Source organism: Molothrus ater, chromosome 2, assembly GCF_012460135.2.
Source record: "Molothrus ater isolate BHLD 08-10-18 breed brown headed cowbird chromosome 2, BPBGC_Mater_1.1, whole genome shotgun sequence".
Lineage (NCBI taxonomy): Eukaryota > Metazoa > Chordata > Aves > Passeriformes > Icteridae > Molothrus > Molothrus ater.
In genome coordinates, this window is record NC_050479.2 from 115,389,930 (window position 1) to 115,417,476 (window position 27,547).

Genomic DNA, 27,547 nt, shown 5'->3' on the forward strand with positions numbered 1-27,547 from the left:
GGTGCCAGCTCCAAGGAAGAGAAGCTCCCCACAGTGACAAAAACCTTCTCCAGGAACTCGTCCCCCCCCACAACTGCTCCCATATCCCTAATTCCAGCACTACCCTCCAGTTTCATGACCCATTTATTCATTTTAACAGTGAAGAGCTTGACCAAGAGACCGAGGTTTGGGCACACACCAAATCCAGGTAATTCCCCTTCCTACTGGATGGGGCTTGGAGCAACCCTGGGCTAGGGGAAGGTGTCCCTGCCCTTGGATGGTCTTTAAGGTCCCTTCCAACCCACCCATGGTGTGAGTGCAGGATCCTCTGTGTCCCTCAGGAAAGCAGAGGGTAACTCACCCATCTGTTACTCACCTCCCCGGCCCCGCAGACCCGGCTGCCGTCTCCAGCAGGAAGGAGGCTCGAGGAGGATCCTCCCCAGGGAAGCTGGGCTCGGTGCACCCGTGTCCCAGGGAGCTGAGGCAGTGCTGGGGCCGCACAAGGTGCCCTTGGCAAGGGAGCAGAGGCAGCAGCTGGATGCACGGAGCGGGAAGGGAGCAGAAAGGCACAGCGCAGCCGGCAGAGGCCGGGCTCCGTCCCCGGCATCGCTCCTGGGGCGCTGGAAACAATGGCAGAGACACCGCAGCAACAGCAAACACAGCCCTGCAGCACCCCTGCACGCCTTCCCCGTGCCACAGAGCCCCCCAAAACCCCTCCTGCCCCACAAGAGCCCCCTCAGCCCCCCCAAGGAGCTGCTCCTCCCGCTGCGCTGCACGTGCTGAGAGAAGAGAGCCAGAGCTTTCCAATGAGACAGGTATTTATTTAGTTCAAGCACTAAGGATTTGTTCTCTTGTCGTTGTTGGTTCATATTATCAAACAGAGCTGAGGTACCAGTGACATTCCAACATGAAGAAAAGGAACCTTTTTTTTCCCCTTACACAATTTCTTCAACTACTTTTATCAAGACAAAACGTGAGGCATGGAATAGCTGCATGATGGACTGTACAACGAGCAAGCCAGAGCGGGGAGGAGAAAAGAAACAGAGCCGAGACCTTCGCTCAGAAAATCGCACAAAAATCAGCATTAAGAACATCTGTTCCCATGGTTCCACTGGCCACACCCACAGAGTGAAAGAAAATGAAAATCTAAAACCTGACAGACGGATGGTGCAAAAAAAACCCAAACCAAACCAAACCAAAAAATGAATATAAAGACCACGTTGCTCCTGTGCTCACCTTGGAAGTGTGCTTTCTCTGGAGAGCTGGAGTGAGCCCTGTTAAGCAGCGCAGGCTATCAGCAAGGACATGCACTGAACGTACCTGGCTGTGCTCCCGCAGCCCCCTGGCCGTGCTGAACACGGAGCTGTGGGAATGCTGCTCTCCTGACCTTTGTTTCCAGCGAGTTCTGGACAAACCTGCTCTCAGGTCTTCCAGGAAAAGCGTCCAGGCTGCTGGTCCATCACAGCCTGTATGGGCTAAGCCAGCTCCTTAAATCCAGTGCTTAAAGCTTGGGACTGTGGGAAGCAGAGGGGGCTGGTTCTATCAGAAGCAAGGAAAAAAAAAAAGGATGCGCTTGTGGGGAACAGCCAAATGAGGACCAACAGAAGCTGCACGGAGAACCAAAGGAGAAAAAAGCAAACCAAAGCAAAGGAAGAAGCAGCAGGATGAAGCATTTCAGCACGGTTAAGAACAGTACAACAAAGGAAAAGCAGCCAGGTTTCCTTCCCCCAGAGAGTTTCTTTTAAATAAAGAATGATCCTTTGTCACATATCATTGATGTTTATTTCAAGACATGCCACGTCAAAAAAATTCGCCTTTAATATTGCATTAGAAAAGCACTTTTACATCTCGTTCTGCCTTTAAGTTATTGTTGTGCAGAGTTGCTAGAAACCCAGGGCAGGGCATGAGCCTGGCATTCACCTCAGGAATGAAGAATTCCAACTCTTTTATGCCCGCTTCCTGGGGAAAGTGGTGGTGAGGACGATTCCCTTCCTCTCCCCCAGGTGGTTATTTTAGATGGTAGAGAGAGGGGCAGAAGAGAACCAAGGAGGAGCCTGAATATTCCCTTGCAATTGTCCATTTAATCCACAATCGCAACACAGACTCGAGAATTCCTTCCTGCACTGTAACTCGGCCAGAGTCGCCCAGCAAACAATGTATTTACAATTGTGTTTATTAACTTACACAGCAACTTCACAATGACTAGTAAAGATTAAAAGGGTGCACTTCTAGTGTGTTTCATTCCGTGTTTCTCGGGTAGCTACATCTCGCAACATCAGCAAAGCTCTACACAGATTCCTCAGCCAAAAGGAAAACAACAAAATCAGCACTGAAAGGAGTAAAAAAAAATTCAAGCCGAGAAATAAATATCAAAGAAAAAAAAAAGGGTTAATTGTGAGCCTAATTCTATAGAAAACTAAATTACTAATTATTTAACCAAACTATACAGCTCTAGAGAACCAAACTAAACCAACTTGGAAGACTGAACATAAAAAAAAAAAAAAAAAAAAAGAGCTAAAAAATAAAGGCATAAATCTGCATAATCAGAAGTTGGTTTCCATCCTACTCAAGTCCCTCCCTTTCCATCTAAGATGCCTCAACTAGGATTCTGTAGGATCAAAGTAAACACCCCTTCCCCACCAACCTATGCCCACGCTCTGGAAAAGCGGGTGCCATTCCCCCTCTGCTGGGGCAGCCAGCTGCTCTTCCCTCTTTCTCCCAAATTTCCAAGGTTTCAATCGGCTTTGGCAGGTTTAGTGCCAGTCCTGATTTCAGTATTTCCCCTAAAAAACAAAGAAGCAAAATGCTTTCTCTTCCAAACAGCTGAACTGTTACGTTCCCATCTCTTGGGCAGTAATAATTCACTTCATTGGTGTTCTACTTAAAAAGGACTAAAAAAAAAAAATGCTCTGAAAACTCATTTTTGCACTCGAAACATTATTTCATTATCTCCCTGTTTCCTGCAAGTGTTTTGCTAATGCACATCAACCCTTTCCTTCTCCCCCAAATCCTCCAGAAGCCACTCATCCCAAAGAGCCCGTCCGTATTTCCCAGTAATGCTTCCTTGGAAACGTGTTCCCGCTGCCTCGGCGAGAATTTCCAGCTCCAGCAGCCAGCAGTGTCCAACCCCTGCTAAGGCCAGGCTGGGTCTGGACACCAGGCAGACTTGCAATTAAGAGCTTGGGGTTAATTTGTGTTTAATTATTATAAGCCTTCAACCCTCGGCATCTGCTGCCTCCCCCCGTGATTCCGCCTGCTGTCTACACATTCCCAGTTTCTGAGAGAAATTCCAATGGGTCAGATTTGCAAGCCTTCTTCTGCACATACATCTCATCTAGGTCCAATTCCAAACTTACTCAGTTGCCATCATTTCAAAGTGCAATATCATAACATATTAAAAAAGGAACAAATATTAAGAAATTGTACCTATTTTTTTTGTTTGGATTTTCTTCTTCTTTTTTTTTTTTTTGCTTTTGTTTTTTTTTAAAGTTATACCTAGAATACGGTGGAATATTTTGGCTTTTTTTTTTTTTCTTTTCGTATAAATAATGAAGACACTGACATTTTGTTGGTGTGTTGGTGTGTGTGTGTGTGTGTGGGGGGGGTGTGCTTGTGAAGCTAAAGATCATCTCCACGAGACAGCCAGCGATGATGAACTGCGATACGTTATTACGGAAAGGGGAAGGTTCAAGCCAATATTCACACTGCAGTCAATGAAGAGGACAGGGAGGGAAAGCAGTGATGTTCTGGAGAAAGGTGGAAGCCACATGGTATTAGCAGGAACAGCCTCCTTCACTGACAGGCTGCTCTTGAGGCTTTTCCAGTTTTATGTCAATCACTGGAAGGAGGAAGTTAAGGCAAACAGATCTCCAACTCTGTTTCCCTACCAAGAGCGGGATTTTGAATGGCATTTTCGGTGCTTCCTGCTGAAATACTGGGAAAGACCAGCTCCAAACCAAAGGTTTCTCACCTGCCCCGGCACTGGCACATGAAACCTGCAGCAGAAACAATGTCAGACCCCAATGTTTGTCTCTAACCAGTTCTGCTCCTCCCAGCAATCCCACTGGTCTCCTGCTGTGGAATTCAAGATGCGTGGATCCACTGAAAGGTCCAGTCACCGCTTCTGCAGAACCACAGAATCACTCAGGTTGGAAGAGCCCACTGAGATCTCCAAGTCCACCTGCTCCCCCAGCACTGCCAAGGCCACCAGCATCTCATGTCCCCAAGTGCCACATCCACAGGGCTTTAAATCCCTCTGGGAATGGGGGCTCCATGACTTCCTGGGCACACTGCCCACCCGCAGAGCTCTGGCCGTGCCACCCCGGCCCCCTCACCAATCCCTGCTCAGTTAAACCTCTCTGCTCCCCCCAGCAGCCAGCACAGCCCTGCCACCAGCCTGAATTCCCCCTTCCAGGGACAGCTGATGTCCCCCAAGGTCACTGCAGAGCTGGCTGCTCACAGCCTGCCTGTGATAAGCGACTCCCTCTGCAGCAGCGCTCGAATTCCCAGCGGATGCCCTCCAGCTACAGCCTCCCGGAGCCTTTCCCAGGAGGAGCTTTGAATGCTAATCCCCAGCTCAGAGCTGTTCACCACAAGTCTCCAGCGTTCCCCTTATCACAGAGCACAGAGGCAAAGAGATCACACAGCTGGTACTTCCAACTTATTTCTTTAGGGGGTTGAAGCTGCTTTTTAAAGAGGTTTGGAGAAAATAAACATGGAAATGGGAACAGAAGACAGGCAATTCATCTCCTATGTTTGGTCCACTTGGCTTATTTAAAGTTTAAAGTGTGTTTAAGTTGGAGATCTTGACATGAGCCTTGCCAGCTTCATCTCAGAGCACAAATGGGTCAAGATCCTTGAACCCTCCATGTTTTGCAGAAGTGCCCCCGTTAATCCTAATGCAGCTGCCTGGGAGAGAGGATCCCATCCATGCCTGCTATCTGCAGGCAGCAGGAAGCCCAATTCCCAGTGCCCTAAATGCACTCCCATTTAGAGACTGCTGATCAAACTCCCTGCCACAGCCCCTGCCTGTACACTCTACCCCCCTCATTAATAAAGATTGTTGCTCATTAACCTTTTGGGGAACTGCATAGCAAAATATTTCTGATCACTCAAGTCCCTGTTACACAAAGCTTGTGCAGCTGCAATCCCCAGCTTCCCAAACCCTTCTTTTCCCCATGCATCAAATGCTCTGATGGAATTTCAGTGCCAGGTCCCACAGTTCCTGGGACCTCCTTCCTCCAAGGCACAATTTCTCCTCTATTTACCAGCTCCATGATCCCTGCTGCAAATAAAACCAGCCACCCTGGAAAAGCTGCTATTCCAAGCACACCCACCTGGCCAGGTTGGTGATTCCAGTGTAGCCATACTGCTTTTCAAGTCCTTTCCACCCCTGCTTTCCCATGGCTGAGACTGATCCCATCAGTTGAGTCTTCTCCCTCCCACCACAGAGATGCTGCCTGGGCTCCCAGGCTGCCCTGGGATCTCCATCCTTGGAGATCTCCCAAGTTTCCCTGAATGTGACTTGGAGAAACTGGCTCAGTTTGGGAGTCAGCCTTGCTTTGATCAGGATGATCAGAGAAGGGGCTTCAGAGGTCCCTTCCAGGACAGCTTGGTTTTGGATTCTATCAATCAGGTCTGCAAGAGCCACAGGGGTTTTTGTTCAGTTACTCTTTGCAGCTGTTTTCTCCCACCTTCCACACATTCAAACACCAAGCAAAGAATCCTTTTGGATCACCATTCCTCCCCTTGCTTCCCTCCCCACCCTCAGCCTTCCAACCCACCAATCCTCCTTCCTCAGCTTGCAGGTTACTTGCCCCTATTCCCCCTCTCTCTGGGATGTCCAGGAGCCGAGCGAGGGCTGCAGAGGATTTTCCTGGTGCAGGGTAATGCCTGGCACAGGCACAGAAAGGATACTGTCTTCTCTACTTTTGTCTTGTGTGCTTTCCATCCCAGGCAAGGCAGCTGCCACACGTCGGAAAAGCTGCAAAGAACCACACAGGGAACAGATGAAAACAACGGCTCCCCCCAGCTGAGGCAGTTCAAACAATGATTCAACACATCCCCCAGCACTATTTACACTGCTCAGCCCCAAAATCCTGACACCAAATATAACCTTTATTCCTAGAAAAGGGCAAAGCACAGCTCTTGTTAGTGGAGATCAGAGAGCTGCGTGCAGCAAACCTCCTGCACCTTCTGTGCAAATAGGATGGGTGGGATCCAGCCCCGCCATGGATGTCCACAGACCCAACAACCTCCCCAGGGCAGGTGGGAATTAGATTTTCACACCTCCCCAGAGGATTTCAGAGGAGCATGGAGATGCTGATGAAAGCAAACACACCGTCCAGGAGCCTGTCACCACATCAGCCCAGCTGGAAGGGTGTCATAAAATGGGATGCATGGAAAGGATTTCTCCCAAGCCTCACCTATATGTGGCTCAGGCTCCTATGGAACAGACAAAGAAATGCAGCCAAACCTAGTCCTCATCATTTGGGGCCCACTCCATAGTTTTCCTATGCCCACATTCAGGACATAAAGCACAGAGCAAAGGCATCCAAAGCCTCTCACTTGAACACCACCTCCAGTTTCCCAGCAAGGTCTGAGCTCCCAACTCTCCTCACAGTTTTATTCCATTTGAAGGAGGAAAGATGGAACTGGACTGATCCCCTCTCCTGCACTTCCTACCTCTGCCCCTGAGGTTCGGACTGGTAATTCCCACCACACAGCTTCTCCTGGGCCCTCTGGGTGAGGACCCTGTAGACAATGCAGGAGAAGTGCCCTGAATCCAGCTGTGTGTCCCCCTGCCCAGGATGCTGTCCCCCCATCACGTGCTCCCAGTGCACCCCCGGATGCTGCGGGTCTGACGTCAGGCCTGGCGTGTTCCACTGCTGCCCGCTGTCCTGCCTCTCCCCAAATGACACAAAGCTAAACCACTTATTCCCAGTGACCCACTTTCCACACAACACCCAGCCAAGGCGCTGCCAGCCTGTTTACATCAGGGCTGTGGGCACCCCAGCAGCCCCGTGGGTCCCTGCCCAAGGGCTTTCCCCACTCGGGCTCTCCCAGCGTCCCAGTGATGCTCCCACCATCCTAAGGGAACTTTGTTGGCTCTACAGCCCCTTCCAAGCTCACCACGAGCAAGCCCCCAGGTCTGTCTGGGATCTTTCTTGGCAGGAATCCGGCACACACTGGAATCTGAGCCAAGGATGGGTCTGAGAAGTCGGGACTCGATGTAATTCCCTCATTTCAGCCAACAGTTCCAAAGTAAAAAAGCTCAGTATGCCTCCCTCTGTGTTTCTGTGGACCTTTGCCATTAACCTGGACCTTCCAGCCTCCCTGAAAACCTCAGGGAAATCCTCACAGGCCAGCCAGGAAGCAACAAAATTCCAGATGCTAAACTCTACCAAAACCAACAGCAGGAATGCCCACACAGAGGAAGGATGAGGAGTCTTTAAAAAATCCTCGGCTGATGGAACCGACTGGAATTCCTGCATTTAAACCACACTGCTGACAGAAAGGCTATTTAAAATACAGTAATCCTTTCTTTACATTAAGACCAGGAATAAAATGATGCTTTTAGCAGTATTTCTCCCCTAAATTATCGGACTAAAAATAGGAATTTGGCAACTAAGAAAAATCAACTTTATTTCTTATTAACCTTCTGCTTATCAGCCCCAGCATATGTGAATAAATCCAATTAGGGAAACTTCCTGATGGTTGGAAAGCAGCCTTCCCACAGGGCCCTCTGAGCTTTCTGGTGCTGTCAGCCCTGAGCCAGTGTGCGTCTGTACACACACGTACATGTTTAAATGTTTGTGTGGGTATAAAAACACAAGTATTGATGAGCATCCAGGACTTTTTTTCCAAGGCAGGAGTTAAATGCAGCAGCTGAAAGACTAAAAGCCACACAAACTCTCTTTCAGCGTTCAACTCTGCAATCTGCTTCCTGATAGAAACTCTGGAAAGAAGCCTCATCTCTCACCATCAGTTTCAAGTCATTTGCCAAACTGTGCCTTTCCTGCTACTGCAGCCAATAAATCCCAACAGATCAGGGTCACAAAGGACTGCAGGCATAAACCAGTTCTCAGCAATATGGAAAGGACAGGAGGATCACTGTCCAGATAGAAAAGCCGGGCAAGAAACCTGCTCCCCAACGCAAGGCAAACAAAAACCTCTCCCTAATTCTCATTCTCTGCAACTCTGAGCGTAATTCTTGCCCACCAGATGGGTAAGAACCAGAAGACAGGAGAAAGAGCCCAGCTCTGTGAGAACAGGGTCACAGAAGGGCTGTGCTCAGAGAGCTGCTGCCGTGAGAAAGTTCTTCTGCCAAGGACCACATTCATCCCTGGCTCTTCCAGGGCCAGCGTGGAGTGTGCCAGGTACTGCTGGAGGGAGCAATTCAAGGGCCCTCCCTCCCCTCTCCTTCTACAAGACAGCAAAATGAACCCTGACATATTCTGGGCATGAAATCCAGGGACTAACAATAAGATTCCCTGAACTACGGAGCGCCGAGACAGAGCAGGAATCGCAAAGTCTTTTAAAGCTTATTCAGGGCTGACAGAATGAATCAGAGACTACAGTTCTCTGCATTAAAAGGAGCAAGTTATCTACTTCTCTTCCCCAGCTTAAGGCTCCCCTGGCAATCAGTCTTTGCAGGATCCAAAAGCCAGTCTTTTCCCCTCTGCTGCATCGCTTGAACCCCACAATAACACTACCAATGCTTTTATTCCCTCATATCCACTCGTTTTTCCCTCAACACCCCCTGCCCAAAGTCAGGGGAGGAACAGTCAGTGTGAAGGACCTCAGGGACTGCAAACAGCTCTGCAGTCACAGATCCAACAGCAGCCAGCAGTGAGGTGCCACACTCAGAGCTCTCCCCTTTCCTGACACAGGGAATGGCAGGAAAAGCCTGGCAGCAGCACGGTGCCCTCTGCCTCTCTGCTGGGAGAAGATCCTGGCACTGGAAAAGCTGCTGTTGGATGTACAGAGCATCTCACCTGCTGGGGTCCCAGCACAAAGGCAGGCCCTCCGGATCTGCAGCACAGCTGCAGGGAGCTGGAGGCAGTGCCCTTCCCTCTTATCTCTTCCAGCAGAAAAGGATGAACCAGAAGCTAAAAGCAGCACCAAAGGACAAAAGTCCCCTGGATTCCCACTGAGGAGGAGCAGCTGCAAGAGTCACAGCCATTCCCTCCCTGAGCAGGACAAGAAATTCAGCTGTTTCTGGATGAAAATCTGTGTGAAGATTAACTGAGACAGTGATTGTTCTGCAGGATCAGAATATATTGTGGAGAGAAGTTATTGGTTAAGGGAAGGTCAAATTTGCATTCAGCTTATTAAGGATTTTACACAGGTTATGGGAAGGGGATCCATTCTGCAGTTGTACTTTCCCGTTTCACTGGAAGAGAATTTATTGCTAAGTTATAAAATAAATTCACACCATTTAGCAGAGAAGCTGCGAGGAAACAGGGAGCTATCTAAGTGGTGGTATTAAAGGTCTTATCCTTTGATAATTGCTTAAACAACTGCTTATTAAACTAATAAAAATGAGTTACAAATATTCCAGAATAGAGAATAGCTTTGAAATCCTTGAGAATCCCAGTCCATACCTGCAACACACGGATCAACACTTGTAAGAAAAATCCATTTTTAATTCTTTTTGAATATCCACTCATGTCTGTTCTACACTATCAAATCCTCAGGGTTCCAGCTGGCCCTGAAAGCCACAACTCCCTCACAGGCTTGGCTGCAGAACCTCTGGAAATGTGGCAGGGCACAGAAACTCCCTGAAGGAAAGAGGGAGTGTAGAGCTCCTTCATCATCATCATCATCATCATCATCATCACTCCTCTCAGTGAGGCAACTGTTCTCAGTGCACACCCCGAGGTCTAAGCACTCATTAAGGACTGCAGCACAGAATCCAAACCTTAATTACCAGGCAGCCTCTGTTGTGGCAGGATAATTGGGGGACCCTGGAAGCCAACACAGCCATGGTGGGTGATGCAGTGAAACAGCTCTGAGTTAACACTGCTATAATTATCCCATTATATAGGGAATCATTTTGCTACTTAGAGGCAAAGTCAAGGGACATTTTAATATCAGACTCTTTAGTCCTGTCTAGAACATGAAGTAGTTTATAATCCTATTTTATTGCTCCTGGTACCCTTCTGCACAGAAACCATTTGTGTAACTACATATATAAAGTATACATGGAATGTCATCTGTACACACAGAATCCCTGATGGTTTGGGTGGGAAGGAACCTTAAAGATCACCCAGTGCCACCCCTGCCATGGTCAGGACACCTTCCACTGTCCCAGGCTGCTCCAAGCCCTGTCCAGCCTGGCCTTGGGCACTGCCAGGGATCCAGGGGCAGCCACAGCTGCTCTGGGCACCCTGTGCCAGGGCTCACCCCTGTCACAGGGAACAATTCCTTCCCAATATCAAATCTAAACCTATTCTGTCAATTTGAAGCCATTCCCTGTGTCCTGTCCCTCCATCCCTTGTCCCCAGTCCCTCTGCAGCTCTCCTGGAGCCCCTTCAGGCCCTGCAGGGGCTCTGAGCTCTCCCTGGAGCCTTCTCCTCTCCAGGTGAGCACCCCCAGCTCTGCCAGCCTGGCTCCAGTTCTGGTGTCTCCTCTGGGCTCTCTCCAGCAGCTCCAGGTCCTTCTATCCCTGGGGGACAGGGAGCTGAGCACAGCATTCATTCCACACTGGTGTGTTTGCTCTGTGGAGACACCCATGAATTTATGCCTTCTCCAGGTCTGAATTTAAAGAGCCACAGCTCATCTCAGGACATAAACCCTTATTTTTTTCTGCAGCCCCATCAGTTCAAAAGACCTTTCACTGCTTTCCCCAATTCAAAAGCAACTCATCATCTGCTAGAAATAAATAGCTCTGGCTGTCCAGAAACATTTGCTGGCACTTCCAGTGCCTTCCAACAGAGTGGGAACAGCAGTTGCTCTGTCTCCCTGTGCACTGGGAGCATTTTAAGCCATCATGCTCCTCCTCCCCTGGTTTGTTTCATTCACTGAAACAGAACACAAACAGTCTCAGACCTGTGCTTCCCCAGCTTTGTGTCTCACTCTCAGTCCAAACAGTAAATCTGGATTATCAAAAGCCCAGGAAGGTGTGATTCTGTACTCACAAAGCTTCTTCCATAACTCCCCTGTTATTTAAAGGGAAGGAAGTCCCAAATGATGTGATGCAAGGCCAGAGATCCTTCAGAACCTCAGCCAACAATTCAGCTCTGAGGCGTTGCTGGCTGTGTGTGGACTACAATTCCCACTGGCCCCCTCTGCCAAGGCTTCCCAAGATCCAGGGAAGTGCTCCTCCCTCAAGGAGGGTGTGTTACCTGCAGCCACTCACCTGTTTTACATTGTATCCTGCTTTTGCACTAGTTTCAATGAACATTACATTCAACTCTTTGGCTTTCCTTTCTCCTTCCTCAATGGACACTTGTCTGGGGAAGAAAACACAGAGTTGGGGGGGGGGGAAAACCTCATAAAACCCAAACCTGAACAAATACCTTAATAATTAAGATTTATTACACTTTTTAAAAAGCCTTTAAATGCTTTATCTGAAAGCACCTAAAGGGTTTTTTTTCCCCTGCATGGAATCTACAGGTGCTGACAGCTGACACCACTTCACTTCCATGGCACACCCAAGCAGAACTCAGCATTCCAGCAGAAAAGCCAAGTGTTCACCCCCAAATCCCTGCCCAGGAAGCTGTGCTTTTATGTCTGAACAATTAGCAATCACAGTTCCAAAATAATCATCAAAACCAAACTATTTTCACAAAGGTCCAAGTGTAACCATCTCATTTGGGAGGGATTTTGTCCCGTTTTTCCCTGGATATGTGTTCCACCCATTAAGCAGACCATAATTAAAAACAAATATTTGTAACCAGTTTTTTTCATTCACTGGTGTGGGCTCTAGTCAACAATCACTTCTCCCCTGACATCTGTACAAGCTGGTGATGGTTTTTCAGCCCTGTGATGGAAATTTGGCTTAGCCAAAAAGAAAGAGGATTTAAAATTGAGATTTCTCTAGTCACAGCCATCTCCAGAAAAAACAAAATTATAATATACTCCTTAAAATAGGAGCAAACAGCATCAGAGTAAGAAAAGCAGGATTTGAAAGCTGGATGACTGGCCCATACCTCTTATCTGCTAGATCTGTTTTATTTCCCACCAGCATGATGATGACATCGCTGCCCCGTTCCGTTCTGACGTCATCGATCCACTTTGTGGTTTGCTGGAAGGAGTTTACATCTATCAGAGAACAGTGGAGAGGGTTATCACTGCAGCTGTCCCTCACAGCTCACCAGGAAACACATCTGCACTTGGAAGAAAAGCTTCATTTTCTGTGGAGTCGGCGGAGGAGGGTGATGAAGAATCAGCGAGTGGAACCCTGAATCCCCCCACTAAAGGACACGGAAGCTCTGGCATTGATTTCAGATGGGCAAGTGCCTCTTTACAGGTGGGCTCAAAGCCCCAGAGGGAGCTGAGTCCATCTATAATTTGGTTTTGACAGCACCTAAAATGAAAATCTTATCACTGTGTTTCGGTTCCTTATTTTTTAGTTCAACATGAAGTATTTTCTGTCGGGAGCGGGGATTAATTTTTGCACTCTATGCTGCTCATGGCTCCTGCACCTACAGGTTCCTACAGTTCTCAAAAATCCTCAATCCCAGCTTTGCTTTTTGTACACTTGAATCAATCACTTTTTATTTTCTCTAGGGAATCCCAGAGTTATACAACACAGCAGCAACTCCCGTTGCACTGAACACTTGCCTTCAAAACAATTCCTAAATCTTTGCATAAAACCAGAAGCAGAAATTTAACCTCTTCACAGGCACTTCATGCTACACCCTTAAAAGCTGCAAGGTAAGAATTCCAGACTCTATGGTGCTTGAGAAGTTGCATCCCACAAGGAAAAAGGAGTTGGAGGGAAGCTGCCACAGAGCTCAGCATTTGCCAGTTAGTGACACAAAGAGCATCTGAGCAGCCAAAGTAGTTTCAGTGCTTAAGAAAGGGGGGGGCCTCTGCAGCAGTTCTTGAAAAGTATTGATTTTTTTTTAATGGTTTCTACTGCAAAGTAATATATTGCATGCTAGACAGCCAAGACTTGATCACTTGCCAGTGTCTTAATTTCCTTTACTGCTTGGCAATATTGAATTTGCTGGGTCAGGAAAAAATTCAGAGTTCACAGCTAACCTGTAATTTTAGCTCAAAGGAAAGAGCCATTTTTAACAATTAGACCTTTTCTAGGTAAAGCCCCTATTCCTGGCTGCAATCTTCTAGTATTTATAAATCAAAGGACAAGAACTTATGCATTTGTGCAGAATTAGGCCATTGTTCTCAGTCAATTCTGGTTTAGAACTGAAGCTGTCTGAAGGTTTAGCTCCCCTAAAACAGAATTTCTGCTCTTTGTCAGTGCAGGAACTGGTAAGGTTAGGGGTGTCTGAACTGAGGGGAGGGACAGAAGGAGCAGGGCTGAAGAAGCACTAATATTTTAGTTGACAAAAATGTACATACCTTAGTAAGGAATGAAAGAGCAATTGTTAAAGGGTAAGAGCTTAGTAGTAAGTTTTGCATCTTGCAGCATGTGAGAGTGGCTAATTCCAAGGAAAATGTGATGTTAATGCCTTCTCCCCACCAGCCCATGCCCAGGTTTCATTTGAGGGGGGAGGGTGAATGAGATGGAGCAAGCTACCAAAGTCTCCAGTTTGAGAATTCAGATACCCATGGACACGAAGACCAAAAGTCACAGGTGATGTTATGACCAAAAGGCAGATGGAGGAGTGCAACGAGAGCAGGCAGGACTGGAGGACTGAAGAAAATGGGGTGGGGAAGGGTTAAAATGGCCTCTGTGAGACAGTTTATACATTACAACAGCAGCAACCACGGGGCTTGTGTAAAACAAGCAGAGAAACCACGTTTTTGTCATGCCAGGATGAAGCCCAAGCAGATGACGTGAGAGGACATGCAAAGCTAAGCTAGAGGATGAAAAGGGCAGAGTATTAGAAATGCAGAATTCCCCCCACTCACTTGTGATATCATAAACAACAACTGCAACAGTGGAGTCACGAATGTAGCTAGGAATCAAGCTCCTGAACCGCTCTTGACCTGCTGTGTCCCATAATTGCAACCGTACCTAACAAAATCAGTCAAACAAGCAAGAAAAATAAGACAAAAGGTCAAAGCCAGTGCAAAATACCTACTTGTGATATCGTAAACTACTACAGCAGCAGCAGAGTCACGGATGTAACTGGGAATGAGGCTACGGAAACGTTCCTGACCCGCAGTATCCCACAGCTGCAACCTGATCTGTGGGTGGGAGAAAATTAAAAAAGCCAAACTGCCACTAAAAATAAAAGAGTAAAGAAATGTTGCACTTTTTTTTTTCTTCCAAAAAATAGCTAAATAAAAAGGAGAAACTCATGCAGGAGGTGCCTGGGGACTGGGAGCAGCAGGACACTGTCTCCCTACAGCAATCTCTCCCGAGGGGTAACAGCAGCCAAACTGGGGGGGGGGGGTGCAGCTTCCCAAAAAATGCTTCTCTTCCAAAAGGGGGGGAGTGCAATGGCTCAGCTTCCAAACTGAGAGCACCAACAAGAAAGCTACAGCTGAAGTGATGGAATCACCATCCCTGGAAGTGCTCAGAAGTGTGTGCATGTGGCACTTGGGGACGTGGGTTAGTGGTGGCCTTGGCAGTGCTGGGGATGCTTGGACTTGATCTTGGAGGGCTTTTCCAGCCTCAGTGATTCTGTGAAATGTTCACCTGCACTTCTCCCTACAGGAGAAACTCATGCTCTGCTCTCCTTCCTCAGGACTCACACAGGCAACCTCCAGCAGCATGAAGGATGGTTGCTGGTGGAAAAAGCTACTCATGTCAGTTTTTTGAGGATAAAATGCTTGTTTTAACTCTAAACTGCAAAATAACAGAGAGGCTGAATGGCTCTTACCAGCAAGGTTCTGGAAGAAAAGGCAAGGAACACTAAAAGCAACATGTATGGCAAGGTGTGCAAGAGCCAGTTGGGCCATGGAAAGCACATCTCATCCCTCAAGCCCTTCCATGCAATCCCATTTACTGGGGGTTTATCCAATCCCATTTATTGGGAGTTCATCCGGTACCACAAGCTTCTGCAGCACTGCAGTTTTGTTTCTGCAAATAGCTCAACTGAGGCTGAATTTCTTAATTAAGAATCTGAGCTCATTTTAAACCACAGCTTTGCTTGCACAGAGGAGTGATTTCACTTGATGAGCTAAAACTGCACCAAGCAAGGAAACGAGTCTCATTTGTGCACTCATCAGAGGCCGCCTTCTTTTTAAACAAGGAGTATTAGGAATGTGGAACCAGCAATTAACTGGCCACATCTGGCAATCTGTATTTTACCTTTCTGTCTTGTGGCATCAAAAGCTGAAGGGGTTAAAGCTGAAAGGTTTCCCCTTTCTCCAGACTCCCACCATCATTCACCCCTCAAATTATCTCTTTCTTCACAGAGGATGACACCAAATTTCCCATCCCCACTGCTGTGTCTCCACAGCACTTGTCAGCCTGGAAGCAGCTGGGAGATGAAGGCTCAGCCTGTGCTTCCCAGTGATCTCAGAAGTGTGGGCTGCACAAAACCAGATGCTGGTCCTCATTCCTACTGTTCACAGAGAAAAGCAACAAAATCTTACTCACTGTTCGATCCTCCAAGTACATGGTTTTCGATAAGAAGTCAATGCCAATTGTTGCCTGAAAAGAGATGAGAAAACCAAGAGCTCTTAAAAAAAATGTCAGAACACCTGCAGTGATTTTCAGGGGAGCAGCAGAAGTTGCAAGAAAAACAGGTTTGGTTTCTTATTTTTAAGATACAGCTTGATTCAATAAGCAATTTGTTTAATATATCCACGACCAGAACAATTCCTTAAAGCACAAAAGGTTTTAAGCTTGACTTGAGGCATATTGACAGTTCAATCCACACATTTATTTGGGTAGCAGCAGGCATTTTTATGCATGTGACAAATTGGTGTCCCCCAGCTCAACCAGGATATGGGGCCACACTGCCTTCTACCCAAGTGCCAAATATTTCCAGGCAGATCAAGGCAGACACCTACATGATCCCCAACTAAAGCTTGGTTCATCCCAAAGCAGCAGAGCTGCACCCAAACTTCCCAACACCAGTGGAGAACATCTTAATGGCAGTGGGAAGCCATTCCCGGTGTCCTGTCCCTCCATCCCTTGTTTCCAGTCCCTCTCCAGCTCTCCTGCAGCCCCTTTAGGCCCTGCAAAGGGCTTCGAGGTTTCCCTGGAGCCTTCTCCTCTCCCAGCCTGTCCTACCACAACAGGGAAGCAGCATTATCAAGGAGTTGATTCCAGCATGCCCAATACACCAGACTTTTACTAAAACAGATCTTCCATGGTGTGTGACATGTGGGGCCACAGCACAAAGGAAGGAAATCATTCCCAGCATGTCCATGGAGGAGGGGAATGACTCCTGATAAAATAAACACCTCCAATCACATGGTTTTATTCCAGGTGTTTGGGTTTCTGACACAGCACAGCAAGTTCTTACTGACAAGACAGAGGGACACAGCTGAATTCCTCTCATCCAGCAGTGAGCAGAAGGAATCCAATGCACAGCACGGATTTTTCTAAATGGCAGCTTTCTATTTTTAACAGCTGAACATAAAAACCCCATGTTCAAATGATAGGTTTCAGAAAAATAGGCATTCAAGATCTGCCAGAAACGTCCAGAACAAGCAGCTCATCCCTGAACTCACCTCCTGCTCCAGTTACCCATGATCAGGTGCATTAATACTGAGGTCTCAGGGGTCTCTAGACAACCCTGGGAATCCAAAAATGTCTGGTTTGGGTTGACACCAACAGGCAGTGTGATTTTGGCCAAACTGCTGGACGTTTTGTGACTGATTCCTTCTTCCAGCTACAGCACCCACTAGGAGGTATGGCCCCACCTCAGGCACAACTCCAGGAAAACCAAGGGGTTTGGATGAATGGCTCTGACCCAAGTCCATTAACACCCAAACTGGGCAGGCAGCACTGATGCCTAGATCCAAGTTGGCTTGGAAGCCCTTAGGATTTCTCACTGGTTTAAGTGCCACTCACTGATTTTGCAATCATTTCATGTATTACATCAGACCACCTTTCCATGGTGACACCCTAAAGCACACAGGGTGAAACCTCCTCAAGGAAGAGCTGGGACACAATCTCAGCAAAGAAAAGGAGCACTCCTAAAAGAAAAATACTGGGAAGGGGATGAAATCCCAGCTTAAATAAAAGAACTGTCTTCAATGTCCATGTAATTACAGTGGGAGGAGTGTGGGAGGAAGCAGTGATGTGTGCTCCAGCCCTCCCACACTATGGAAACGTGGCTCTTCCCGCAGCTCAGGGAGAACTCCCCATCCCGTTTTTCCTAGCAGCAGCAAGGAGGAATTACTGAAGGAGGCAGGAGGGAAATCTCTCAGTTCAATGAGATCCTTGGCTAGACACTGAGGAACAGGAGAATCACGTTTTCCTTTTTTTTTTTTCTGTTACCTCCTCCTCCCAACCCCCTAAAAAACCTTTCCCAGGCACCAGGGAACAGATTTTTCTCAGTTTCATGTATCCAGAACATCACCAACTGTAACCAAGTCATGAAACATGTTCTGCTTGGAGGAGACACACTTCAGGAAACTGAAATGCTTTTAGATCTCACCACATTTTGAGCTCGTGCTAAATTCTGGGAGTGAGAAACACTGACTGTTCTCCTGGGCTGCACTGTGCTAATTTGTAAAATTGTTTTCTAAGCATGTTGATTTTTTAAAATATATTTTGTATTATTTTCTAGCTTGTGTCAACTTGTTGTTTAAAAAAGCTAGGTACTTGTTATGTTATCCACACACAGGGATTAGATTTGTGATGATCTGATAGAAAATGGTGGGGAGAAAAAAAGAAAAACCCTGGCAGATTTAACTGCTATTCCCTGGATGTGCCTTGGGTATTCCTTTAGAACATTCCACAGCTCATCCTGCTGCAAGCAGCAGCTAAACCTGGAGCAGAATCCAACCCAGAAGTGCCACACTGGCTGGTGATTAAAATAAAGATTTTTTACAATTGGCAAGTCCATGGTCAGTGCCCCAACTTGTCTGGAATGACTTTTCCTGCAATGGAAGACACGGCAGCAGAGGAGTCTTACACAAGACAAAAATATGGATTCATTTACCTGGTAGGTGTTGTCAAAGCTGTCATACATGAACCTGGTGATCAAGGAAGTCTTCCCCACTAAAAGAAGAGAAAAAACCATAGATTCAAGGACCAATTTCAGAGCAAGGTTTAAGCAAGTGATTTAAAAATGGTTTAAAGTGTCCAACAGATCCATTGTGTGCACTTAAACTTCCTGCAAGGACAAGAGCAGTTATTTGACTTTACAACTGTAAAGTCACTTTTTTTTTCCCCTGTATCATTCCCAATCATCCGATTTGCTCTTAAATATTTGTGATTTGAGATGAAAATTAATTTCATTGTTCTGTTTTCTACCAAGTCATTCAGTAATTTTAGTTGCACTGAATGACCTTAACAGCCCCCATAAGTAATTATTAGCAACAAAATGCTCTTCTCATTCACAAAACATGGGATTTCCTCACTTTCAGACCCCATCATCCTCACAACACTTATTTTCTACTCCTCTAAGACAAACACCACAGCAGAGCTGGGCCAAAGCCTAACTCATATTCTAAAGGCTTTTTCCTTCTCCTACATCTTCACCTGGAGGCATCAGGAACATCCCCAGGAACTGGAACATCTCCAGCTGCCTCATTTTGATGTGCATAAATCTTCTTAAGGCCAGTTATTTAGGAAGCCACTCAGGGGTGCATCCCAGAGTTTTTTCCAACCTCCTTGCAGCTGGAATTTGCCATCTCCCAGAGGCAGAGGAGAGGAACTGTGTGACTTGAGTTGGACACAAACACTGCATGTGCAGATAAAAGGTAAGACACAGTGCTCAAGGCAGAGCTTGTGTTCTCCAAGCAATATTCCAAGGATTTCAGTTCTTTGCCAGGGTGGACATGCAGTGAACACAGGGATTTAAGGCAAGATTAAGGTCCCTTCCAACCCAAACCATCCTGTGATTTCAGGGGTGAGTTTTGGGGGGTTTTGTTTGTTTGTTTTAGATCTTAACGTAAGTGTCACCAAAATCTCCAGTACCCCAATTAAGCAGCATTTTCATCTCAGTTAACTTTGAAAAAGAGCCAAAACAGGAACCTAGCAGACAGCCTCAGAGAGATGAGGTTTTCCCAAGTCAAAATCTGAATTCCCACGTGAATTTCTAACATATTCTGCTCTGGAGGCAGAATCATGTTTCCCAGTAGTTAAAAAGCTCCTTCACAAAGGTAGAGCAAATACTCCCTTCACTGAGTAGGTTTTCAGAAGCGGCACATCCCAGCTGGGAATGATTCCTGAATCCCTCACTCAGATTTGTCCCATGGATGTGCTGAACAGGGGAGGAGGGATCCATTCCAGGAGACACAGAGAAGCAAAGCCAATCCCCTCCTGCTGCAGCACAGGCTGAATCCCAGGAATTGATTTGCAGCATCACAAACAAGCTTTCGGTTTTCCTCTCGTGCCTCTGATGCAAACAGCCACATTTAACTCCTCACGGGTCCAGTCTCACCCAGGAAATGATTTGCTTTGGTAGCTCACAACCCCTGAAGGACAATGAAGTGTTCCAGAAAATTCTTCCCTTCTGAGTGACATGTCTTGGATGGGATCTGTCCACAAATCATAAAATATAAAAATATTCTGTTTATTCCTGGAGCCTTCCTACCCTATCTTCACTCATTTCACTAAAAGAGAAGGAAAATAAGGTACTGCTTGGATTGTTTATATTTAAATATCTGCTTCAACCAGCATTTGGAGAGAGCATCCTAATGGACTGAGTTCCAAGACATTTCATCTCTGAACAGACCCAGGTTTATGTTGACAGGCAGCAGATCAAGATGGTATTAACACCAACTGCTCACAGTTTTAATTCCATGAATACTGAGGCATTGCCATTCCTCCTTTTAAAAAACCCAAACTGACTCCTTTCAGAAATCCTGGCAGGAATGAAAGCCCACAGTTCCCACTGTATCTCTGATTTCTGCTCTGCCTTGCTGGCTGTACGTTCCTCAAATTCCCAGAAGGCAATAATTTGGGAATGACTGCAAGCAAGGGAGAGGACAGATTCAGAATTCAAATTCATCTTAGAAAACGCCAAAATGACCTCAGGAGGCAAATGAAGCCCAGCAGGGAGAAGCAGAACAAGGTAATACACAGAGACAAGAACAAGCAGCTGCTTAAAATCCAGATGGGAAACAACTGGATAAGTAATCCAGGGGTCATAGCCCAAGGAACAGATAAGACACTCAAGACCTCAGCTCTGTTTCATTAAGATGTTGGTTGGGGATTTTTTTTTTTTTAATCTAGTGAGTTAATTTAATCTCTTGGAAAAACTTCCACACCCAAGTACATCCAGGGCAGCATTAGTCAGCAATGCAATAAATATCCTGTAGGGCAAAATATTCCTGGGATGCTGCTGGAACAAGTCCAAGGAAAAAGGTCAATATCACATCCTTGGAGGGACAGAGGTGGGGGAGGAAACGCTGGGAATGGGGATTGCTTTGACTGGACACACTGACAGCTACAGGAAGCGAGGGAAAATCTCAAACAATTCAGGAGCTGAGAAGGAACTTTTTGGCAAAAATCCAGGCAGCTTGCAGAGCTCACAGCAAGCAGCTGAGAGGTGAGGGGCAGAAGTGATTTGCTGCTCAGGGAAAGTTGTCTCCAGCCACTTTTCCCTCTGTAGATTAAGATCTAACAGCCAAAAGCTGAGTCCAAGCACAATCCAAGCAGGAAGGGCCCAGAACTGGGAAATTGAGGCAATTGAATTTCAAAATAACTTATTCAGCTAGGCAGTGGATTCTCCTCCCTTCCTTGGCATGCAGAGTTGTCAATGTCATTCCACTCTAGGAATTTACATCCAAGGCATCTTTTGAAGAGGAGGGAAGCCAAGTAAATAAACGATTAACCAAAGAAACCATTTGTGTCAACACCAAGCCTGACATTCTGGACATTTTTCTGTCATTAAGAGGCTGAACAATGGCTTCACCAGATGAGTTCTTGACTCCTTCCAGCTTTCCATCCAACAAAAATCTCCACATCAAGCAGCTCCTAATCACACAGCTGTGCCTCACACACCATTGCTTAAGTGATTGCTGTGATTATAAATTCCTAGAAGGTTTTGGGTTGGAAGGGACCTTGAAGACCAGCTCATCCCAACCCCCTGCCATGGGCAGGGACATCTCCACTGTCCCAGGCTGCTCCAAGCTCCATCCAGCCTGGCCTTGGGCACTGCCAGGGATCCAGGGGCAGCCACAGCTGCTCTGGGCACCCTGTGCCAGGGCCTGCCCACCCTCACAGGGAACAATTCCTGCCCAATATCCCATCCATGCCTGCCCTCTGGCAGTGGGAGCCATTCCCTGTGTCCTGTCTCTCCAGGCCTTGTCCCCAGTCCCTCTGCAGCTCTCCTGGAGCCCCTCCAGGCCCTGCAAGGGCTCTGAGCTCTCCCTGGAGCCCTCTCCTCTCCAAGTGAACAACCAGGTCTCCCATCCTGGCTCCAGCCCTCACAGCACCTTCTATCTAATTATCAATGTTCACTTCTGAAGGGATCCAGCTCCAACAGGAATTTTTAAGCTCAGATCTGACTTGCTCAGATGGTTTTCTTCAGCTGGATCAGCTCTGGAACAATCTGGACCTGGTGGCTCCCATCATGAGCTGGCTGCTCACCCCATCCCCATGAATTCTGCAAGGCTGCAGTGTTCCCATATGTTCTGGGACAAGAAGAAGCTGGCTGTTCTGATATATAAAATTAGGAAACACTTAAAAGGAAAGGTTTGATCACTGGTTCAGCACAGAAACCAGCAGATGGCCCAACACCAACACCCTCCCCTGAATCAGCACCTGAACTGTGGCAGCCAACAGCCAAGTGCCCAAAGATGACTGAGGGGAAGTTGTGAAGATCCCATCAGTGGAACTGCCACGAAGCAGGAGGGGCTGAATTCCAAGCCTGCAGCTCCTGGAGTGGCCCTGATCGATGCCCTTTGTCTGGGAGGCTGCAGCCACTGCCTGGCAGGGATTTCACAGAGAACTCAGCTGCAGGATGGAATCAATACTGAAAAGCTGATCTCGTGCTTCCAGCCACTTTGATCCCACAGCAGCCCTGGAGACACTCCAAGGTCACTCCATCTGATTCCTGCAGGCTGCCTTTGTCCTGCTCCTGGGGAGATCTGTGTGTCCAGCAGCAGCCCCAGAGTGCCACTGATCCATGGTGGCTCTGGGGAGCAGGGCCCAGACCCCTGAGGTAACACAAATCACCTCCCTGCCAGCATCAGCACAGCATTAGAAGGTTGCTTGTTGCCAAGGGCTCAGGCACCAGCCAGGAGTGACCTGCAAGGAAAAGTAACAGGGATTGTGCCACTTGGACTGTGTGATGCATCAGGAGCAGGTCTGACACCCTCCCCTCATTTTAGGCACATCATACTCACAACCTCTCCAAGGATTCTTCTGGAGAAGCCACAGTTAAACCACTGACTTCATCCTAGTGGTTGTTTAGAACTTTCAAAGCATCAGCAACCAGGAAAAAAGCCCCAAGAATTATCTTGAAAGCAAAATAACCTTAAAAGTAATCAACATGTCCAGACTGTTCAACTGGAAAGCTGCCCTTGGCCTCTCCCAGCTCTCAGGAGCAGCCTTGGCCAAGAGATTCAACCTGCTGAAAGCCAGAGGTAAAGGGAGGAAGATAAGGAAAGCCACTGTGTAATCCCAAAATTTCACTTGCCCTTTACATGACTCCTTTCAGATCTGATTGAAGGATAAACCCCAGTGACACTATAACTTTCATACATAAGCTCACCTCAAAATCCTCACTGGAATTATTTTGCTGTGAAAAAAAAAACCACCCAAGGCACCAAAAGGAAAAGCATTGCTAAGAACAATATACTGAATTATGAATGCCTCAAAACCATTTTTAGATTTGTGTTTAAAAAGAAGCCCCAAAAGGAAGATGCACAGAGTTGACTTCTGCTGATCTGTATGAGCCAGTAAAAATATTTTTAGGTACGTCATTCCCAGCACTGGAACAGAAAAGCTGTATTAAAGTGATTAAAGCAGCTTCTTTAAAAAAATATAAAAACACCCCCCATCCTCCTCTGCTGTTTGCTGTCAAACTCTGGAAATTTCACCTGGTTCCCTCAAAGCAAGAAACCAAACTCATTCATTATTCAAGGGCACTGGCAGAGCCAGCAGACTGCATTCATCCAAGGAATTCCCAGTCAGGTGAAATTTGTCTCAGTCACAGTGAGGAACCTGGAGGATGGAATCCAGCCTAGTCCCAGGGAGCAGAGGCAAAAGCCACAGTTGAGGAGGTCTCATCTCCTTGCTCTAATTAAGGATTTTTTTACCCTGATTTCTTTCCCTATTGATTCCACTCCTGCTCTATTGTCAAACCTATTTTATTCTGCCATTTCATTCCTGATGGGAGATGAGATCAGACCAAAGGACCACCTGAGCCAATTCCTTACAGATTTAAGGCCTCAATATTTTTTTGAAAGATCAAGAAAAACTAAAATTAGTAGAAAGCCTGCAAAATAGAAACCTTCTTGAAATCCAGGCATGGATCCCTTTAAGTAGTATATAAACAAAATGGTTCAAACAGCTCCTTTTAAGATAATATTCCCAGCCTAGTAAAAATCTAGGTTATAAATTATACTGTGGAGATGTGCTTCATTATTTAAGATTCTGCTTAGGAAATGAATGTAGAATATCCAGAGAGTTACAGGGAAACAAGAGCCAGAAAAACAGGGAACAATTTAGGTTTGCTGTATATTGCTTTTTGAATTGGAGAGATGCTCCATCATTTTCTACCTTAAATATATTTCATTTCATTCCTCCCAGAGAACAACTCACCTTGATTTTGACTGACTCTGGGTTTGATACTCATTGCAAGAGGAACAAGCAGTGGCCTGGAGCTGGTGGCAGAGATCAAACACGGAGATCAGGCAAGGGAAATGAAAGCAGGGACAGCGAACGCGCCGGCTCCGAGGGCACAGGGGGCACCCCCTGAGCACAAAGTCCCCTCAGATTCCAGCAGCCCCAGCCCTTCTCTTCTATCAGCAGCAAATTTTATGGTCTGACAAAGGACATTGGCAGCTGCATGGCTTCCCACAGAACCAGTGAGGAACCTGCACACAACGTGCTGCTGCCAAATATTGGTGTATTTAGGTGTTTCTTTGGCAGTTCAGGACACGTTTTGCACTATCTACAAGGATACTTCTAAAGTGCAAGGAAAAAAATCATAGAACCATTTTGGTTGGGAAAGCCCTCCAAGATCATGGAGTCCAATCATTCCCCCAGCACTGCCAAGAACATCACCAACCCATGGCCCCAAGTGCTGCATCCACAAGGGTTTAAATCCCTCCAGCAGTGGGGATCCAGCAGCTCCCACAGGGCTATGAAACAACACCCACATGGCAAACCTCAGCCCCAAAATAAGTCAAAGCCCTCCAAGAAACTTACACACGGGCTGCAGAACCTGCTCTGGGCCTCCTCCAATGAAAAACAGCCACAAGGATGCTGCTGGCAGCAGCTTGTCCAGGACTGCAGGGGAAAGGAGGACAGGCAGCAGCAGAGCAAGCACCTCCAAAAGGGGTTTTTGGCATTTATTTCTGGAGGTTTTATGGCATCCTACCTCGAAAAGGAACTCTAGAAAGGCAGACACAATCAATAACAATGTCAAACAACTGCAGCTGGCCTTTTTAGACCAATGAATCCCTGCCAATCCTTCATTTCTTTTTAGGTCACCACCACAACAAAGCCTTTATTTTGCCTTTTAATTAAAAGCACTATTGAAAACTGTTTGATATAGTCCTGGATCAATCACTTTGGCTTCAGGGATTGCTGGCAGCCTGGAGCTCTCAATTTGAGAATGGCTGGCCTGTACCTACAGAGCAGAGGAGAAAACACACAGAAATCCAGGGACTGGCAGTGGAGGATTCCCATAGTCCAATTCCATTCCCAGAGCAGCCTGTTCAGCCTTGCTGAGCTCCAGGCAAAGGTGGACTGGGCCTTTCCCTATTTTCCATTTCCATCTCTTAGCCAGCAGTTGACAAAGCCATGAGAGGTAACTGCTCTCAGCCATCCCCACAGTCATTCAGAGACTATTTGTAGAAGAAACAATCACAATTAAAAGCTCTACAGAAACCAACCAGAGAACAACAGAGACTTCTGGAAGCTCAAGGTAATCCTGAAGCATTTGGATGCCCTGGAAGTGTCCAAGGCCAGGCTGGACAGGGCTTGGAGCAACCTGGGATAGTAGAAGGTGTCCCTGCCCATGGCATTGGATCATCTTTAAGGTCTCTATCAACCCAAACCATTCCAGGACTCTGTGATTCATGACAGGGTGCTGAGCCTCTTCAAATTAAATGATGTTTTAAAAGCCCATGTTTTAACCCCTTTCCAGATGATCACTAATAGCTCTGTCCCAGTGCTCCACATAAAATGGGGATGGATTTAAGAGATGCAACATGAGGTCGATGAACCAGTGGAATAACCAAATTGGCCTCTTTCCCCTGCCCTCTGTGCACAGCCCTGAGTGTTTTAAAATACTGAGAGATCCTGAACAAAAAGTTGATTATTTGCTCATTGTAAATTCAATTCCCCTAGTCCTTACAAAGATTCTATCTGGACTGGACTTTTCAAGGCAAGATGAGACAGCTTTATGAGAGCTGAAGGTGAAGAGATGAGTTTTACTCATTTAATGAAGTAAAAAAAAAAAAAGCACAGCCAGAATTTTGCTGCTGCTGAGGAAATTTCCATTTTCCTTTCACCCTGTGACAATCAGGTGCCTTGAACTTCAGTGTGCTCTTTGTGATGGGAGAATTTCTGAGCAAAACCTTTTCAAGCCTTAACATCCCAGCAACTTCCTAAAGGAGGAAGTGTGACATCAGCCCTCAGCTCCCCAGCCAGCCCTCAGCACTGGTAAAAAAAGCTGCACTTAGCAAACTGGAACAGACCCTAAGCCAGGGATAGGAGCCTAAATGGATGGTGGGAAGCGCACATGAATATTTATGAGTGTCTGGTGCAGAGCAGCAGGAAGGGAAGCATGGAGTGGAGTGAACTGGCTTGATGTAACAGGGAAAAACAAGGAATGACACCCACCCAGCAGATGAACACACAGAAAGCTGTTCTGGGAATGGCTGGGATCATCTGCAGCTCGGACCCACGTGCTGCAAGGACGGGATACAAAGGAAGGAGCCAGGCCCCTTGCACAGGAGCACCACTTTAAACTCTAAGGATGTGAAAAAAGCTGCCTGATCCTGCATTCCTCATATTTTTTCTACCCAGACAGAGGGTATAACTTGATTTTGCTAGGAGTTACACCAAAAAAAATCTGCTCTATTGTTACAGCCCCAGGAAAACAGGGCAGTGCAGCTCCTCAAGGCTCAGGGAAATGTCCTCAAACAGCACCAGAGCTGTTTGTCACCCAGGAGAGTGACACTGAGACTCAGCCCTTCTCCCTGGACACCACCAAAGGCTCATTTGTAATGGCTTCTAAAAGAAAGTCATAATACTCATTTCAAGCCAGGCCAAAAATTAAGTTTCATACACATTTGGGATTGTGTTTAAAGACCTGCCCTTGCTACTGAGAAGCAAATAGGAAGCAGAATTTTGTTGCCACCCAGTTGTCATCAGAGCAAAGGGGTTTTAGTTCCAGTCAATCTCTCTGGGCAATAATCCATGGAAACAAGAGTTTTCATGCCTGCCCCTTCCTGTCAGGCATTTCCATCATTTACAAAAAGGGACCAATTACTCCCTTATCTACAACAACCAGTAATCAAATGATTAACACTTCAGTAACTGCCTTATAAAAAAGATGACTATGAAAATATGTGTTAGCCTGAAAAGCTCATTAATTCTCATTTATTCTTCTCTTTGGGCACCTCAGAGCACATTCACAGGGTTGTTTTCCACAACAATTCATCACAGACAGAAGGAAATGGGGGCTGATGCACTTTTCTGACCTAGAAAGTGGTTTTTTTTCCCAGGGTGTTGCTGACAGCAGTGCCCAGCAGGGCCTGTAACTCCACTCCCCCCAACTTTTCAGTCAAATTCAATACAATGCAGAAATCAAGGATTTATTTTCTTTCTTTCCAAGAGATGCTTTTCAAAATCTACCAGTTCAAGGCTGGTTCATGTCTTAAATTTGAAGCTCTCAGCCTTGCTTTAGATTAGATATACATCTGGATAGAGACAAACACTTGGGATGAAATCTAGCTGAACATTAGTCTCTGCAACTAGGAATGCAGAGCTAGTTAAAGTTATTAAAAACCTGCTCTCTTTTTCCTTAAATGAGAAAATTTTCATTTTATTCCTAATCCTGCAGCACACATTTTCCTGGTCTAATTCCTGCTGTACACTACTGCAGTTTGCTTCTGCAAATATTTGGCAAAAGAGTTCTCACAGAATGGGTTGGGCTGGAAAGGACCTTTAAAG

At 46.6% G+C, this 27,547-nt stretch overlaps 1 protein-coding gene across 3 annotated transcripts in view; it reads right to left on the reverse strand.

The window, feature by feature from the left end:
* Nucleotides 1-779: 779 nt before the first annotated feature.
* RAB6A (RAB6A, member RAS oncogene family) overlaps nt 780-27,547 on the reverse strand; it is a 42,372-nt gene continuing 15,604 nt past the window's right edge. Inside the window, exons 2-9 of one of the 3 annotated variants that reach the window (XM_054514090.1) lie at nt 18,186-18,244; nt 15,665-15,718; nt 14,182-14,304; nt 14,026-14,131; nt 12,135-12,246; nt 11,342-11,435; nt 5,896-5,962; nt 780-3,817 (exon numbers count right to left, since the gene is read on the reverse strand). In XM_054514090.1, coding sequence (XP_054370065.1) covers nt 3,753-3,817; nt 5,896-5,962; nt 11,342-11,435; nt 12,135-12,246; nt 14,026-14,131; nt 14,182-14,304; nt 15,665-15,718; nt 18,186-18,244 — 680 coding nt within the window. In that variant the 3' untranslated portion in view covers nt 780-3,752. The remainder of the gene's footprint in view (nt 3,818-5,895; nt 5,963-11,341; nt 11,436-12,134; nt 12,247-14,025; nt 14,132-14,181; nt 14,305-15,664; nt 15,719-18,185; nt 18,245-27,547) is intronic. The other 2 variants (XM_036404195.2, XM_036404194.2) reach the window with 2 other exon arrangements.